At 28.1% G+C, this 15168-nt stretch overlaps 1 protein-coding gene across 1 annotated transcript; it reads right to left on the bottom strand.

The window, feature by feature from the left end:
• Positions 1-1828: 1828 nt before the first annotated feature.
• Positions 1829-5102, bottom strand: LOC133037702 (uncharacterized). The gene is made up of 5 exons (XM_061115093.1): positions 4751-5102; positions 3223-3523; positions 2846-3004; positions 2372-2667; positions 1829-2273 (listed from the first exon to the last, which is right to left on the bottom strand). The coding sequence occupies exons 1-5, from the start codon at positions 4952-4954 to the stop codon at positions 2067-2069; spliced, it is 1167 nt and encodes a 388-aa protein (XP_060971076.1). The 5' UTR covers positions 4955-5102; the 3' UTR covers positions 1829-2066.
• Between the last annotated feature and the right edge of the window lie 10066 nt (positions 5103-15168).

A 15168-nucleotide genomic window follows, 5' to 3' on the forward strand; every position in this document is an offset into this window, starting at 1 on the left:
TTGTCGAACGATGGGTTTAATGCGTCTGACACGTCCTTTCATATACGTTTATAGACGCTTCCTCCATGCTATATTAAATGCTAGTTCATAGTACATTTTCGGTATCCTAAATTCGGAGTAGTTGGACGCTATCTAGCTCCCGGAGGCGAATTCAAGGCGGATCCCTCCCGACCTAGTCATGGCTCCCGGAGTAGCTGTTGGGTTGTCCCAAGGGGATTCTGCCTATGTAATGACTTTCCTTTAATTATCTTCGAGTCCTTGAGCTTAATTTGCGACATGTCACATAGTGGGATTGCCACGTATATTTGGAGAAAACCAGGGCAACAGATACTACCTATAACAACAAGGTGCATCTTTTTTTTTTGTAGCCCATCATATAAGAACTCTACAATTAAGCGTGCTTAATCTGGGATAATTTAAAGATGGGTGACTTCTTAGGAAGTTTTCCCATGAAGTATGCGAGTGAGGACAAAGCACACTAGAAATACTCGTATTGGTCTGTAGGGCTAGTCGTCAGTCTAGGAAACAACTATAGTAACGTACTCTTGTATAAGAGCCATCATTCTGTGGGTCTTGGGGTCCAATAGAAACTTAAAGCGAGAACCTTACAATTAGTGCCAAAAGAAAAGTTTAATGCAAGCTAAGATACATGGGCTCACTTTTGATTTTGTATGTGAAATTATTTTAAGTTAGCCAATGAAATTATTGAGATTGAAAAGTCAATTTGTTTACTAATATGGTCCACTTTGATAACAAGTGACAACTACCTTAGTACGCTCTAAGAGTAACTCTAACGAAGGCTCTCTATTTTAATGCCTGTTAAACTTTACAAATTATTTTTTATTAAAATTAACTTATCAAGAAAGTGACAAATATATATATAATAAATTTATCATCGGTATTAATATGGGATATTTTTTCTTTCTCTTCTCAGATTGTACTTATGATCTTATTTGGCTCTACGATAAATATTAATCTAGCTATTTATATTGCACTTGGCCTAATAACAATGTTATTAAAAAAATGTATTGATATGAGTGTAGCCTAGCATCATTACTATAAGGTGGCGCTTTGCAAATAGTAAACGATATTTTATAATAGTTATTAAATTAAATTATCGATACTTAATTACATTAATAGTAATATGACACCTTATATCATATCCATGTATAACTTATACCAAATTTGGTCTAAATTATAAACTAGTGTTATATTTGTCATAATAACAATGGTAATTTAAGATATAGGAATTCTTTTATTAAAAAGTAAAAAAAAAAAAAGAAAAAAAAAGAAGAAGATACAAATTATGATTAAATAGCAAAATACCATTAATGATCACTCTATAAATAAATCTTTAAAAATAGTTAATGATTAAAAACTCCACATCTATTTTAACTCTTTGTTATAAATGCTCTTAAATGGTGTTAGGCTTAGCATTTCTACTAATATAAAATGTCACACCCTTAAATGTCATACCGTTATTAATAATAATTAAATATAGAATCTCATACAATTTGAGCAAATAATTTTTAAAAATATTATTAACCAATCATAAAACGTCACGTATGGAAGATACTGGACACCACTTGGACCTAATAACAATACTATATTGAATTAGAACACCTTTAAATAGAAATAGTGCCTTTAACGTTTCTCTAGAAGAAAAGAAAGCCTCAATCAAATGGTCCTTTGCCAGCTATTTCTTAGATGTTATTAATCATTGATGATTTGCAGTGTTGCTGCAAATTGCTGACCATGTGATGTGAACTAACAAAATCCATGCAGAACCCCATTAATACTAATCTTGGAAAAGAAAAACAATAGTGTGGGGACCAGAAGGAGAACTATCAAAATGGTGAAATGTTGAAGAAATCTTCAAAGAATACAAGACAATGACATTCAACACCTCATGAATACATATATATATAAATTAATGTATAATATAAAGGTGTATTGCAAGTTTGAAACAATATGGCTAACTAATCAAAGCTACTACAGTTATAACCATAACAAATGTCAAAATAAGTCAACCAAAGAAGCTGTAGTAATGGTTGGAGCTTGGAATTTTATGGGTCTTGGGTGTTGTCTGGTTGTTGAAGGTTCAAGACATGTGAAACCACCAGCTTGGAAAGCTCGCTTAATGCCACTTGAACCGGATAATCACTATTAGTATCCCCGTTCCTCAATCCGGTGTACTCGTTCGCAGCAGCCTTTGTCTTTCTTGATGTAGCAAAAACCGTCTCCAAATCTCTCTGCAATAGTTGTCTTGGTGCCTGAAAATATGATGCAAAAACGTAGCGGTAAGTTTTGCATTTGATCCATGAAGAAAAAAGGCAAAACAGATAAACAAAACAACGAATAATAAACTTACAGATGCCCGTTTTCCTTTTTTCTCTTCATTTAGTAGATCTCTAATAGGTAAATATGCAGCTTTTTTGCATAGTTCAAGAAGATCAGATCCCGTGTAACCCTCACACAAACTGGCTAAATAGTCGTAGTCAATGTCGTCTTCAACACTCTCACCCTTAAGAATTACTTTCAGTATCTCGGCTCTCTCCCTTTGATCAGGTATTCCAATTTCAAAAGCCTGGGGAAGACGTCGGAGTATTGCTTCATCAAGTTCTGATGGACGATTAGTTGCAGCGAGAACCATAACTCGAGCATTCTCTACAATAAAAGGAATAAAATGCAACATTTAAAGATGAGACCTTTGACAAAATACCTTCACATAAAAACATCAAAGACATCATCACTATATAAAGAAAAACATTCAATTGCATAGAATACATACACATTTATGAATAAATGAATCAATCAATACATGACAAAGCCGAAAAACACTTACGATCTGTTGTAAACCCATCCCACAGGGCCATGAACTCAGTCTTCATGTTCGTTAAGGCTTCATGATCAGTAGTACGGCGCTGACCCAAAAAACTGTCAACTTCGTCAATGAATATGATGGCAGGCTGAAGTTTATAAGCCAAGCTAAACACAGCAGCAACTGCAAAGCCACATATGAATCAAAATCAAAACCAAAACATAATTTCATGAGAAAAGAGAGTAAAAGAAGTAAATTTTCTTCCGCTTAGCGCTATCATGCTAACAAACCTAATACTCCTTAATTGTGGTACTAATGACACCTAGTGATGTTAACAATTATTCATATAGTGATTGTTAGTCATATAGTTGTTTTAAGTTGCCGATATGATCACCACTCACCAAGCTTTTGAGCATCACCGAACCATTTACTCATAAGATTTGATATCCTCACGTTAATGAATACTGCTCCAGACTCTCTCGCAATGGCTTTTGCAAGCATAGTCTTTCCAGTACCAGGCGGTCCATACAACAACACTCCTTTCTGTGGACCCAGAAGCTTTCCATGGGAAAACAGATCAGGCCTACGCAACGGAAGAATCACCAATTCATACAAAGCTTCTTTGATTGATTCTAAACCTCCAATAGAGTCAAATTCCACATCAATGTGATCCGGGTTAATGACATCACAGGCTATAACGTCCTGTTAATGATAGAAACAAAACTGAAAATTTGGCATAACAATAACTACAAATTTTTTGTGGCATTACTTCTCCAATTACTGCACCAACCAATACATGAAAAATCTTATGTGGAAAAGTGTGGTAGAATGTTCAAGCACTTTTCTCAAACTCTATGAACCAACAGCATTAGTTAAAATATCTACTTATTTGTCTGTATTAACATTACATTTCTCTTTTATTCAAAAAAAAAAAAAGAAAAAAAATACTTTACTCTAGAAGAAAAGTTAGAGAAAAGAAGTCAACTAGAAAACAATAGGTCTAATATTAAGGCAGAGTCACTACAGTTGATGTAGGGACTTGTTTATAAGTACATAGAGCCAATAATATAACAAAGAACTAGAATTTGGATAAATAATGGATAGTGCTTTTGTTTCATGAGCTATGAAACTAGAATTACAAACCCAACAGAAGCAAGAATCCAAATACACTTCTTAAACACTCAAATTCCAATAAATAAATTAATAATAAAAAAATAACTGAAATTTAGACAGCATTATTTCTCACCAAAACATAAAGAGAAATGCTAAAAGGTACCCGTAGTGCCTAGCACCTTTTTACGTGTCAATATCGCTATTGGTGCAATTAAGTATTAGATCTCATATAATTTAATACGATAACATTTAGAGAGTATGGCTAATCAATCGCAAGGCAACAAGTCTAAAAGGTGTTAGGCACCGCTGGTGTCCAATAGCAATGCTCAAATATAAAACATCTTATGTGGGAAATAACGGTGGAATGTTCAATCACTTTTCTCATATTCGAAAAAGATACTCCATAGCCTGCATTACTTAAAATTTCCACTAATTTGTCTCTACTTACTAATATTACACTACTCTTGATAGAACTAAACTAGAGAACTACAGGTCTAATGTTTTCAAGTAGAATCACTAATTTTGAGATTTGTTCCATTCAATTGTACCAATAACATATTAAGTTAAAGACCTAGAATTTGGACAGAATCATGTTTGGATAAGGACCAAGAATCCAATTTCAGTTTTCAAATACTCCACTCCCAAATAAATAAATAATGAAGAAAAAAAAAATAACCCAAAATGGTAACTCAACCACCACAAAATACTAAATTTGATAATTTCAACAATCAATAACACTTTAAAGAAGTAAACAAACACAAACCCATATAATAATTATGACATAGAAGTTGTTCAAAACCAAAACCCCATTATTACCTCGTAAGAATTCGTCTGAATAAGAGGACGACCCAATCGTTTAGCAATCTCCTTCTTGTGCTCCAAAGCTTTCTTTGCCGCCTCACGGTTAGGGTCGAGTTGTCGGAGCCCCGCGAACAAGACCAAGCAACTTAAAGCAGCGCTTGCCGCGTACAAAATCAGTTCCTGTAAAAACTTCGTATCTGATGATGATGAACCCCTCATTTTGATTATATATATTATATGCTTCTCTCCTCCGTCAATATATATATATATGAATACAACTATATATATATAGAATTATTATATGTATAGCACTCTGAAAATTATCACTTTTTTGCTGAGGATTTTCAGAGGGATATTTTGAGAGAGAAAGCTTAGAAGAGAAGAAGAGATGAAAGGGTTTTCTTTGTTGGTTTAAAAAAAAATTAAAAAAAAAAATCTTGAATTTCAACTGAAATTACAGAAGAGCCCTTTTATGAAAGTTATGTATGTTTTTGAATGGGGACTAATGTGGAAATTCAATGAACCGACGTTTAAGTAACTAGTATGTGGGCCAAAATGGGCTTCGAAATCTACTGGGCTCAACATTAACTTAACACTTAACCTAATTACAATTACAGATTTATACCATTTTTTCGTTTTACTATAAAAAGTATATTCTTTTTTTTTTTAATGAAAATACGGTTTTTTGAATATAAATTTATAAAAATGCTTACTCTATTATTAGCTTTTTCATATATATTTTTTAAATTATTAGCTTTTTCATATTATAAAAATGTTTACTATAGTATAGATTTTATGGCTTTTAATACAATTCTTAAATTGTGGGTTTTAATTTCTCATATTTTTATACAAAAATGTTTTTAGTAATAACTTTACTATATTTTATTTTTTTAAAAAGAAAATTCATAACTTACTGTACTATTAATTATGTTTTAGTGGTTATTTGTCTTTTAAAATTTTCTCCTAAAATTTGGGGAAAAAATGTAATTCTCATACTTTTGCAGACTATAAATGTTAAAGTCGCATAATTAAAAAAAATCTTATAGTATATATTATTTTATATTATGAATTAATCATGACTCAGTGAATTCTTAGCTAAAGTAATTTCTATAGAAAAATAAAAGTTTTTGGGTGATTACCACAACAATTAAAACAATTATAGTTCATTAATTAACCCCAATCTAGGAGTCTTTATTGGGCTTGTGTGATATTAATAGCCCATTTAAGAAATCATTTGTGTAGTAAAAGCAAGAAAAATGTTAAAAAGTATTAGTAACAACCTTCTATGTGTTATTATCGCTGTTGGTTTAATTAAATATCGAGTCCTATATAGTTTGATGTAATAAGTTTTAGAGAATATCATTAGTTAATCGCAAGACGACATATACAGAATTGCTAGGCACCACTAATGTCTATTAGCAATGCTCTAAAAGCAAATATCAAACTTCAATTATAGCTACATCACACCATTACTAAGTTCCAAGATCTATCATTACTATAATATAATTTATTCTTTATTATGTTCTAATAATTACTATAAATTTTGTGGATGTCTACATTGCTTGGGGACTGCAATCACTTAAAAGAAATCATGAACTACTCATTTTTCTATTTATAATTTATTATTTAAAGTAGTTATGGAGTATTAATAGAAACACTCTTTTTCATGAATGAGAACTTTCACTATGTCTATGAGTCTTTGTGTGTGATTTTATATAGGCATAATTATGATTTTTTCCTTTTTTTCTTTCCATCCATCCAAAGATGAAATTATTTATTTTGGTGGGCAAGATCTCTATCCTATCTTTGTTGCCAAACAATCCATTTTTCACTTTTTACCCAACTATTTCGAAGTTAAATATCTTACAAATAAGAGTGTTAATAAAATTGGAAATTAGGCAAGACTGAAGATAAGCAATATCACAATTTTTAGTTTAAACTTTAAAGCTGCTAAACAATTTGGTGGGTGAGATATTATATAAATATATATATTATTATTCTTTGCAGAAAGGTGAGAAATTATATTTAGTTGGCTTTATTTTGTAACATACACCACATTTTTTTAAGAAAAATAGTCACATTAAAATTTGTTTGTAACTAGAAGTGAATGGAAAAAGAAAATTGTAACCAATACTTGTGTTCTCATCAAAATATTTGTGGCTAAAAGTATAATTTTTTATGCATAAATGTATTTTTTCAAAAAAAAAAAAAAAAATTATCTCCATAAATAATAAATTGTAAATAAAGTTAAGTTTTAGTCACAAATAAATTTTGTTGTCACTAACATTTATGTTGCCACTCAAAATTGTCAACAAATGATAGTATTTTGGTAGTGAACAAAATCCAAAACGAGGTTAAAAAGGTGCTATATTTAAGATAGATAAAGTTTTAGAAATACATTATTTTGTAAAATTACTATTTTATATGACTTGTATATTTTTGAAAACAATGATCAAATTCACTATCCTATTATTGGGCCTAATATTTGGGCTAATTGTTCATGAAAATGAAGGCCCAAACTCAAAGCCCTTGATGAGATCACACCCCTCAATTTCATAATAAGCCAAAAAAATATCTTTAAATACAATAAAGCATATTATTCTAAGACAAGTATATACTAAAATATATACATAAATGATACAACCACCATCACAAACGTTTGAAATGCTTCCAATATAAGTTTATGTTTTCAACAAACAAACATTATTATAATGCAATAATTAATTATTATTGATATATATTAATTAATATTATAAACATAAAAGTTTTAACCTTTTAGGGCATTACTTGCAAATAATTCCATTCTCCTTTGAAGAAGAATATTTTTGGGTATTGCATTAAGCAAATGTCATAATCCACTAAAACACTAATTAATATATTAAAGTTGGAATAATCAATTTAAGTTTGTATCCATAGCTTTTTTAAGTTGAAAAGCTTGATTCTATAAGCATATACTATACTAGACCTTTTTATTTTCATTTATAAATAAATAACATATTGTTTTCTTTGTACCCTTTTTACTTTTACCGTTATTTTTACTTTTTGTTATTAAAAAAACATAAACATATATAAAAAAGATATGTTTATATTCTATAAAGTAGTATACTATAGATAGGTATAGATGAACAAAATATCATCTACTAATGAACAAACATATAACATAAATTAATAAACAACACAAAAAATCAAAAGAAGAAAAGAACAAAGAGGTGTAGAATAATATTACGTAGTCAATAATAAGTACTACCTATGCTATATAACATTCTCTTGCATGGTTTTGATACTTTTTGTTTCGTATATATTAATTAATTAACCAAAACAATTAAAAGACAAAAAGTGTATGCATATATAATCAATATAATTAGAAGTAAAATGAATGTAATTTTAATTGTGAAAAACCATATCATGTCTTTTTATATACGTGTTAATGCATAGTGTATTCATAATGTTATTCTCTTTAAAATGGGTTATATATTTTTGAGCATTCCTATTAGGGGGAACTCTATGTGGAGGCATCTTACTTTGGTATTTATTGGACTTTATAAATTATTTTGAAAAACTTACACTCCATATTCATTTTTTATTTTTTATTTTTATTTTTTCTTTTCTTTTATTATTGATTAATTTATACTCAATTTTATATATCATATTTCCATTATATGTACTAGAGACTAATTTTGATAAATGATGTGAAGTTATATTTAATATTTTAATTATAAAAAAGAATATTTATCAATTAAAATTATTTTATAATTATATTTAGTTAATGTATAATAAAAAAAGATAATTTTCAACTTATCCCATTTACTTTTTACTTAAATTAATGGAAAATTATCTTATATACTATTTTTTTAATTTTTTTTTTAAAAAATTTACGGTTTGAGTTTCTAAAGTGGTTGCAGCGCTAGTTGCAATAGGGGTTTCTATACAATTTTTTGTTGCAAGTTATGTTACAGCGCTATTTGCAATAGGGATTTCCATGTAGAATTTCGTAAAAATGTAAAAAAAAAAATTGGTTTGAAATATAAAAATAAAAAAATCCCTATTATTTATTGTATTACTCATGTAACAATAAAATAATAAAAAAAATAATGAAAAACTACAATATAAGAGGTATTATTAAAGAGCCTTATAGAATAGAAACACAACTCAATAAAGTAAAAAATAAACAAAAATAATAATTATTCATATTAAATTATTTTAAGGGAATATTATTGACTTCAAATGAAGTTATTCATTATTTTATTATTCTTTTTGATTTAGTCCACGAATGAACTTTTGTCAATGATAGCATGTGGGTTTTAGATGTTTATGAGCAAGTTGATAGTAGAGATTCATTTACAAAATAAATAAATAAATAAATAATATGGTAAAAAAGATAATGGTTCAACTTTTTTTTTTTTTTTTTGAGAGGACAATAATTGTTCATGGCATTGGCATGTGATATTAAAAATTTAAAAGAATTTATCTTTTTTTTTGTCCATATAGTACAAGAGATTTCGTCCTTTTCATTCACTACATTACACGGAAAATGCTATGTATTTTGCTATATATGTATTATGTAATAAAGCACCTTTTTATAAAGATTATAAATATTTATTTTGGTATTAAAAAAATATATATTTTGTACGTTATAATTATTTAAGAAATTTAAAATAATTTACAATGTAAAAAATAATGTTCAAACAATCTATTTCACATATAAAATAAAATAGTCACGTGTGCAATATACTGTTTGAATCTTGTTTTTAATGTGTTAAATTTTTTTGAATTTCTTAAAATTTTACAAGATGTCTTAAATAATTGTAACGTACATGACCATGAGAAAAATTTTGAATGGAAAATTATTTCAGATGCCAAAACAGGTAAAGATGCATTCGTACATTCCTTTTTATAAAGTGCTACAATTTTCTCATAATTTATTATTGTAACTTTGACCTAACTATTCTTATCATTTTATATTTTAAGCCACATAATTTCATTATTTTCAAAATAGAAAGTCAAATAAAAATTATTTTTTATCTGAAAATTATGCAATTTTATTAATCTACAACCCAATTTGGATCTCATCAATTGAAAACACAACTAGTAATTAGAATAACAAAAACGAGCCAACTAATCAGCCATCTAATTCCCTGATCATTTTACAAAAGAAACTAAAATAAAATCAAATAAAAAAGATTACAACATCATAGTGACCTTAACAATACCTATATTTAGTTTACTCTACCGCTCAAAACACACGATAGTAGATCTGTTGTAGCAAGTTCATTCAACCCCTTAACTTGAACATTCAACTATTGAGCAAGGTACGTAATTGCACCACTAACAACCCCTCCAACCGTAAAGAACTTGTTATTTCCAACCACTAACAATAATTTGATGGCAAGGCATCGAAGAACAAAAAGACGAACCAACAACAAAATAAAATAAAATAAAACTATGTCACAGAGACAAGACTAATCGTAGTAGCAAAATTACAAACTCTAACCAAGCCACACCTAAACCCAAGGAGGATCGGAGAAAAAAAATAACCTCAGGTGGCTAAGGATTTAGGAAGAGAAACCCTAGCAAATAATATAAAATACAAATTATTGAGTTATAAACGAATATAAATTTTAGGGTAAGTCTTGTTAACCCAAAAACTTTCCCTAGAGACGTGGACATCAATGTGTAACAAGTGGCAAGAAAGATGACCACTTGAAGTTGAGTAGTCTCGAGTCATAGCAGTCGACCTAGGATGGGTCCATAGCCTTGCGCCCAGGATGACTTTAGAAACTCCAGAATTTTAATAACTCGTTTCTAACTCACTATCTTTCAGTATTATGTACCATGAAGACATGAAGCAATCAAATTCAGGCCCCGAGAGCTGAAATTACATGAACCTACACTCCAAAAATCAACCTGGACACCTAGGGCTTCACCTAGCACCCAGTTTGACATCTTCATCTAGGGTTTTAGTTTTTGGGATTGTCTTAGTGAAGATGGGTAAAACTTTGCTTCATGGACATATTTGAGGCATCTGAATCAATTCAGAAAAAATTCATTTTTGAGCACCCGGTGCTTGGGCACCCAGCACTCAGGTTGTCATTTTGTCAATCAAGACCCCTTCCAAGTATTAGATTAAAAATTTGAGTCATGCATCTTCTTCGTCTTCATAAAAAATAGAGAAACAAGTACTTTCAGGGAAGAAATAACACTTCCTGGGTGCCAGAAGCAAGGCCCAATGCCCAATTTTCTGAGAACTCTTCTAGGCATATTCTCTATTTTCAGCAAATATAAGATTTAACTATTTTTAAGGACCAAATGGAACTTCCAAGAGGCCAAAACTGGGACCTAGCTCCCAAGTTGACACCTGGCACTGGCCTAGCGCCCAGGTTGACATATTGTCAACCCGTGTCAGTTCCAATCAGTTTCTCAAAAAGTATTTCGGGAATTTTTTCCGTCATCTCAAATAATGAAGATACAAGAAAACTCTGTGAGAAAATAACAACCACAAGGGCTTGGAAACTAAGTCCAGTGCCCAGGTTAACCTGGTGCTGGGCCCATCGCCTAGGTTGACAATTAACCTGGTGCACTAGTTTCAATCACCCAAATGTCAATTAAGCTCTGAGTATTCTCTCTGGAATGGTCATTTGAGTTTTCAGGTGTTGAATGGAATTAAACAATAGTTGCTTTGGACCCATCGGCCCTGGTTTGTTGCAATGGCTTTCTAGAGCTAAAATTAATAGGTTGAGGCACAAAGTTTTTTCAACAACACTTGCGGCAACAATATATCACATATGGTGGTGTAGGAATGAAGTTTGTTTAGAGCATAAAAATCTATATAGTTGATGTATTGAAAAAATAATCAAATATGATGTAAAAAGTAGAATTTAAAGTATTATGCCAAAAAAGTGACAAAATAGGATTTAGTAGTTTGAGCAACTGTAAAAAGTAACAGACATATGATAATCGGTGCTGCTGAGATGTAAAATTTATTTGTGTAATATACTTATCTGATTGATCAAAAAAATAATTTAATTATTTTGAATTTTTATCATTGTAATCGATTTGTCAATTCCATAGCTCACGAGCTTGATAAGATTGCTCTTTTTCTTAGATAATACTATAATTTGGTGGACGAGTTTTTCAAGTTGTATGAGCTTTGTTGCTCCCTTTGGGAAGTTGTTTTATTAATGAATTAATCATTTCTTTCAAAAAAAAAAAAATAATAAATAAAAAAAAGAAGACATTTTTATACAATTGAAATGAATGTTGTGTTTCATATAATTAATTTTTTTTTATATCTTACCTATTATATAAGTGTGTATTTAACAGAATTTGTTGTGTCAAATCTGTTAGTTTTAACAGAAATTTTAATTTAACTGTTAAAAAGTTAAGTGGTAACTCTTCAAAAAATTATGACCTTTCAAATATTGCAGGTATCTCTTCATTCACATAATTCACATTCCTATTGTTTTCCTCTTATTAGCAGCATTGCTTTTTTAATGCCCCAAAATATTAATAATGGGGTAGGGTCAATTTGTAAGTTTTAAACGACAAGGAAATGCTGTGAGTTTTTTTTTAGTTTTACTTACTTTTCACTTCCTTTAGTCCCAATAAATTACTACACATTATATGGAAATTAATTGATTTACTCAAAAATTAATAATCTTTTATTTTTATGATAAAAGGTCTCTTCAAATGTTTTGAAGAATGCCAAAAACAAATAAAGAATGTTAATTATAATGGCATATATAACTGAAAAAAGAGATTGTGATAACTATTCACTAAAACATAAAATTGAATCAAATATATATTAGTAAGTCATGTTTCCTTATCACGATTTTCTCAAATTTTAGAAAACAAAATTAAGAATTTTGATGTAGAAAAAATAGTTAATATCATATATAATTAAGATTAAAAATTATTTTATTATTTCATTTTATTCTTTAATGTAACAAATTTTTTACTGGCTTTTAAAACCAACAATATTACTATCTATTGTTTAAAATCTTTATAAGAAATTATTTTGGTAATGTTTTTTATAAATTAATTATATATAATTTATTATTTTGTTTGAAGTGTTATTAGGTTGTTGGAATATAAAATTAAAAAAAAAAATTGAATGATAAAGTTAATTAAAAGGATACAGATTGTCTTAAAAAGGAAAAAAAATAGAAAAGAAAGATGTACATGAAATTACATAGGAGATATAGGCTCTTATATTACTTAAAATTTACCAAATTTGTGTGCATGGTAAATTAAACAACTCAACATTAATTCTAAAATACCGGTACAATATAAAAAATAATATTATAATAAATTAATTAATAATTAGACAAAATTGAAAATAGATTTTTTTTTTCGTTTTTATATTTTTTTTCACTCTCAAAATGCATACCTTTTCATAATCAATAAATATTTTCAGTCATATCTCTTTATAAATTTTAACACCTCATCAATCTTTACAAACCCAACAAATAATATTAGTATATTATTAACTAACTCTTACGATAATTGCTCTTAAGTCTCTTCAGTGCAGTGTCATGTAATATTATTTTCTAAAAGCATATACAATGCCACTGCCATGTAAATAATTATTTTGACACAATAAATTTTATTAGATACACATTTATATAATAGATAAAATATATATAAAAAAAAAATAAAAACTTATTTCACATGCCTTGCATGTCATTTGCCCCTAGTATATATGTATATATATGTATGTGTGTCACTGTAGTTAGTATGGTGAAGTGTGATCATATATAAAAATTTATATATAATAATGGAAGCAACATCTACGGCCAAGATTGTTTTTCATTAATGGAACTTAGTTTTATACGCGTGCATGTACACATCAATATCATCAATATATGTTTATTCACAATAGAAATGATAATTAAGTTGTCAAGCAATATAAATATAAAGGTATAAATAATTAATATTTAATTTATATATTTTAATTTAATAAATAATATAAAAAATTGTTAATTCCTCTTAACGCACTATATAAAAATAGTGTTAAACACTATAAGTTATCTATAATACAATGTTTCATTATATCAATGCATATAAGTATTATTAAAAAAAAAATTAATTTTTATGTTTAATTTTATAATATAATTATTTATTTATTTATTTTACATTATATGACTGTGGTTTTTTCATCGGTTAGAGATAAAAGAAAAAATTAAATTTGAATTAGATATTGTTTATATAAATATATTTTTAATATAAGCATAAAAAGAGATATATATTTTGATTAAATAAATAAATTAAGCATATAAACTCAATTTTTTTTAATTAATGGTCATTGAATCAAAAATAAATGATTTAATATTTATAAAAACTGATATTTACAGTTATTTTTGTTCGTAACTATATATATATATATGTTAACTTTAGGAAAATTCTACAATGCACCCCCTTAAAATAGGTATATTGATTCACTCCTATCTGTTTTAGCATCCGAAATAATTTTTTGGTCAAATTTTTTCTCATAGTCATGTACGTTATAGTTATTTAAGACATCCTGTAAAATTTTAAGAAATTCGGAAAAATTTAACATGCCGAAAACTACGTTCAAACAGCGTAGACTGTTTGAACATTGTTTTCTATATTGTAAATTATTCCGAATTTTTCAAAATTTTGTAGGATATCTTAAATACATATAACGTACATAAATATGAAAAAAAAAATTAGACTAAAAAATTCTTCTAGATATCGAAACAAGTTAAGAGTGTATCAGTACATCCATTTTAAGAGTGTGCATTATAGAATCACCCTTAACTTTATATATATTATAAGGAACTACATCATAATTAACTAGCTTATGAGATGGGTGACCAAAAGTAAGATGTCCAAGTTCAAGATGGCAGTGTATTCTACTACTCTTTTTTACCATATTGTATGATGTTTGGAAAGCTAGAAAGATATATTTAAAGATATATTTTTGTTACAAATGTAAAGTGTATATATATATAGTTCATAAAATTAGTCAACTCATTTCTTCCAAAAACTAAAATTACTCATATTGATTGATTTTGGACTTTGAGCATTAGGTGGGTGCATATGTGTTCTATTTTTTATAGCCATTTTTTTGGTTTCCTTTTTACTTAGATTTTGGTGGAGTATATATAATGTCAATTGCTTTGGCCAACTATAATAAAACAGGAAAATTAATATTAAATTTAATGAGATTTTATACTAAATTTATTCTAACCATACTTTAAAATCTATCCTATATATTTACAACATTGTCTAAGTGTCTTACTATTGTTATTTGTTAGTGTGGCACTATATATTTAATTTTTTTTTTTTGTATATTTATTATTTGTGTTTATTTATAATTTAATAAAATAATATAATAATAAAGAATACAATTTTAGTGTACTTTTAGTGTTGTAATTGGAATTGAAAAACAAATTAATGCTAAAATTTTATCA

Source organism: Cannabis sativa, chromosome 5, assembly GCF_029168945.1.
Source record: "Cannabis sativa cultivar Pink pepper isolate KNU-18-1 chromosome 5, ASM2916894v1, whole genome shotgun sequence".
Lineage (NCBI taxonomy): Eukaryota > Viridiplantae > Streptophyta > Magnoliopsida > Rosales > Cannabaceae > Cannabis > Cannabis sativa.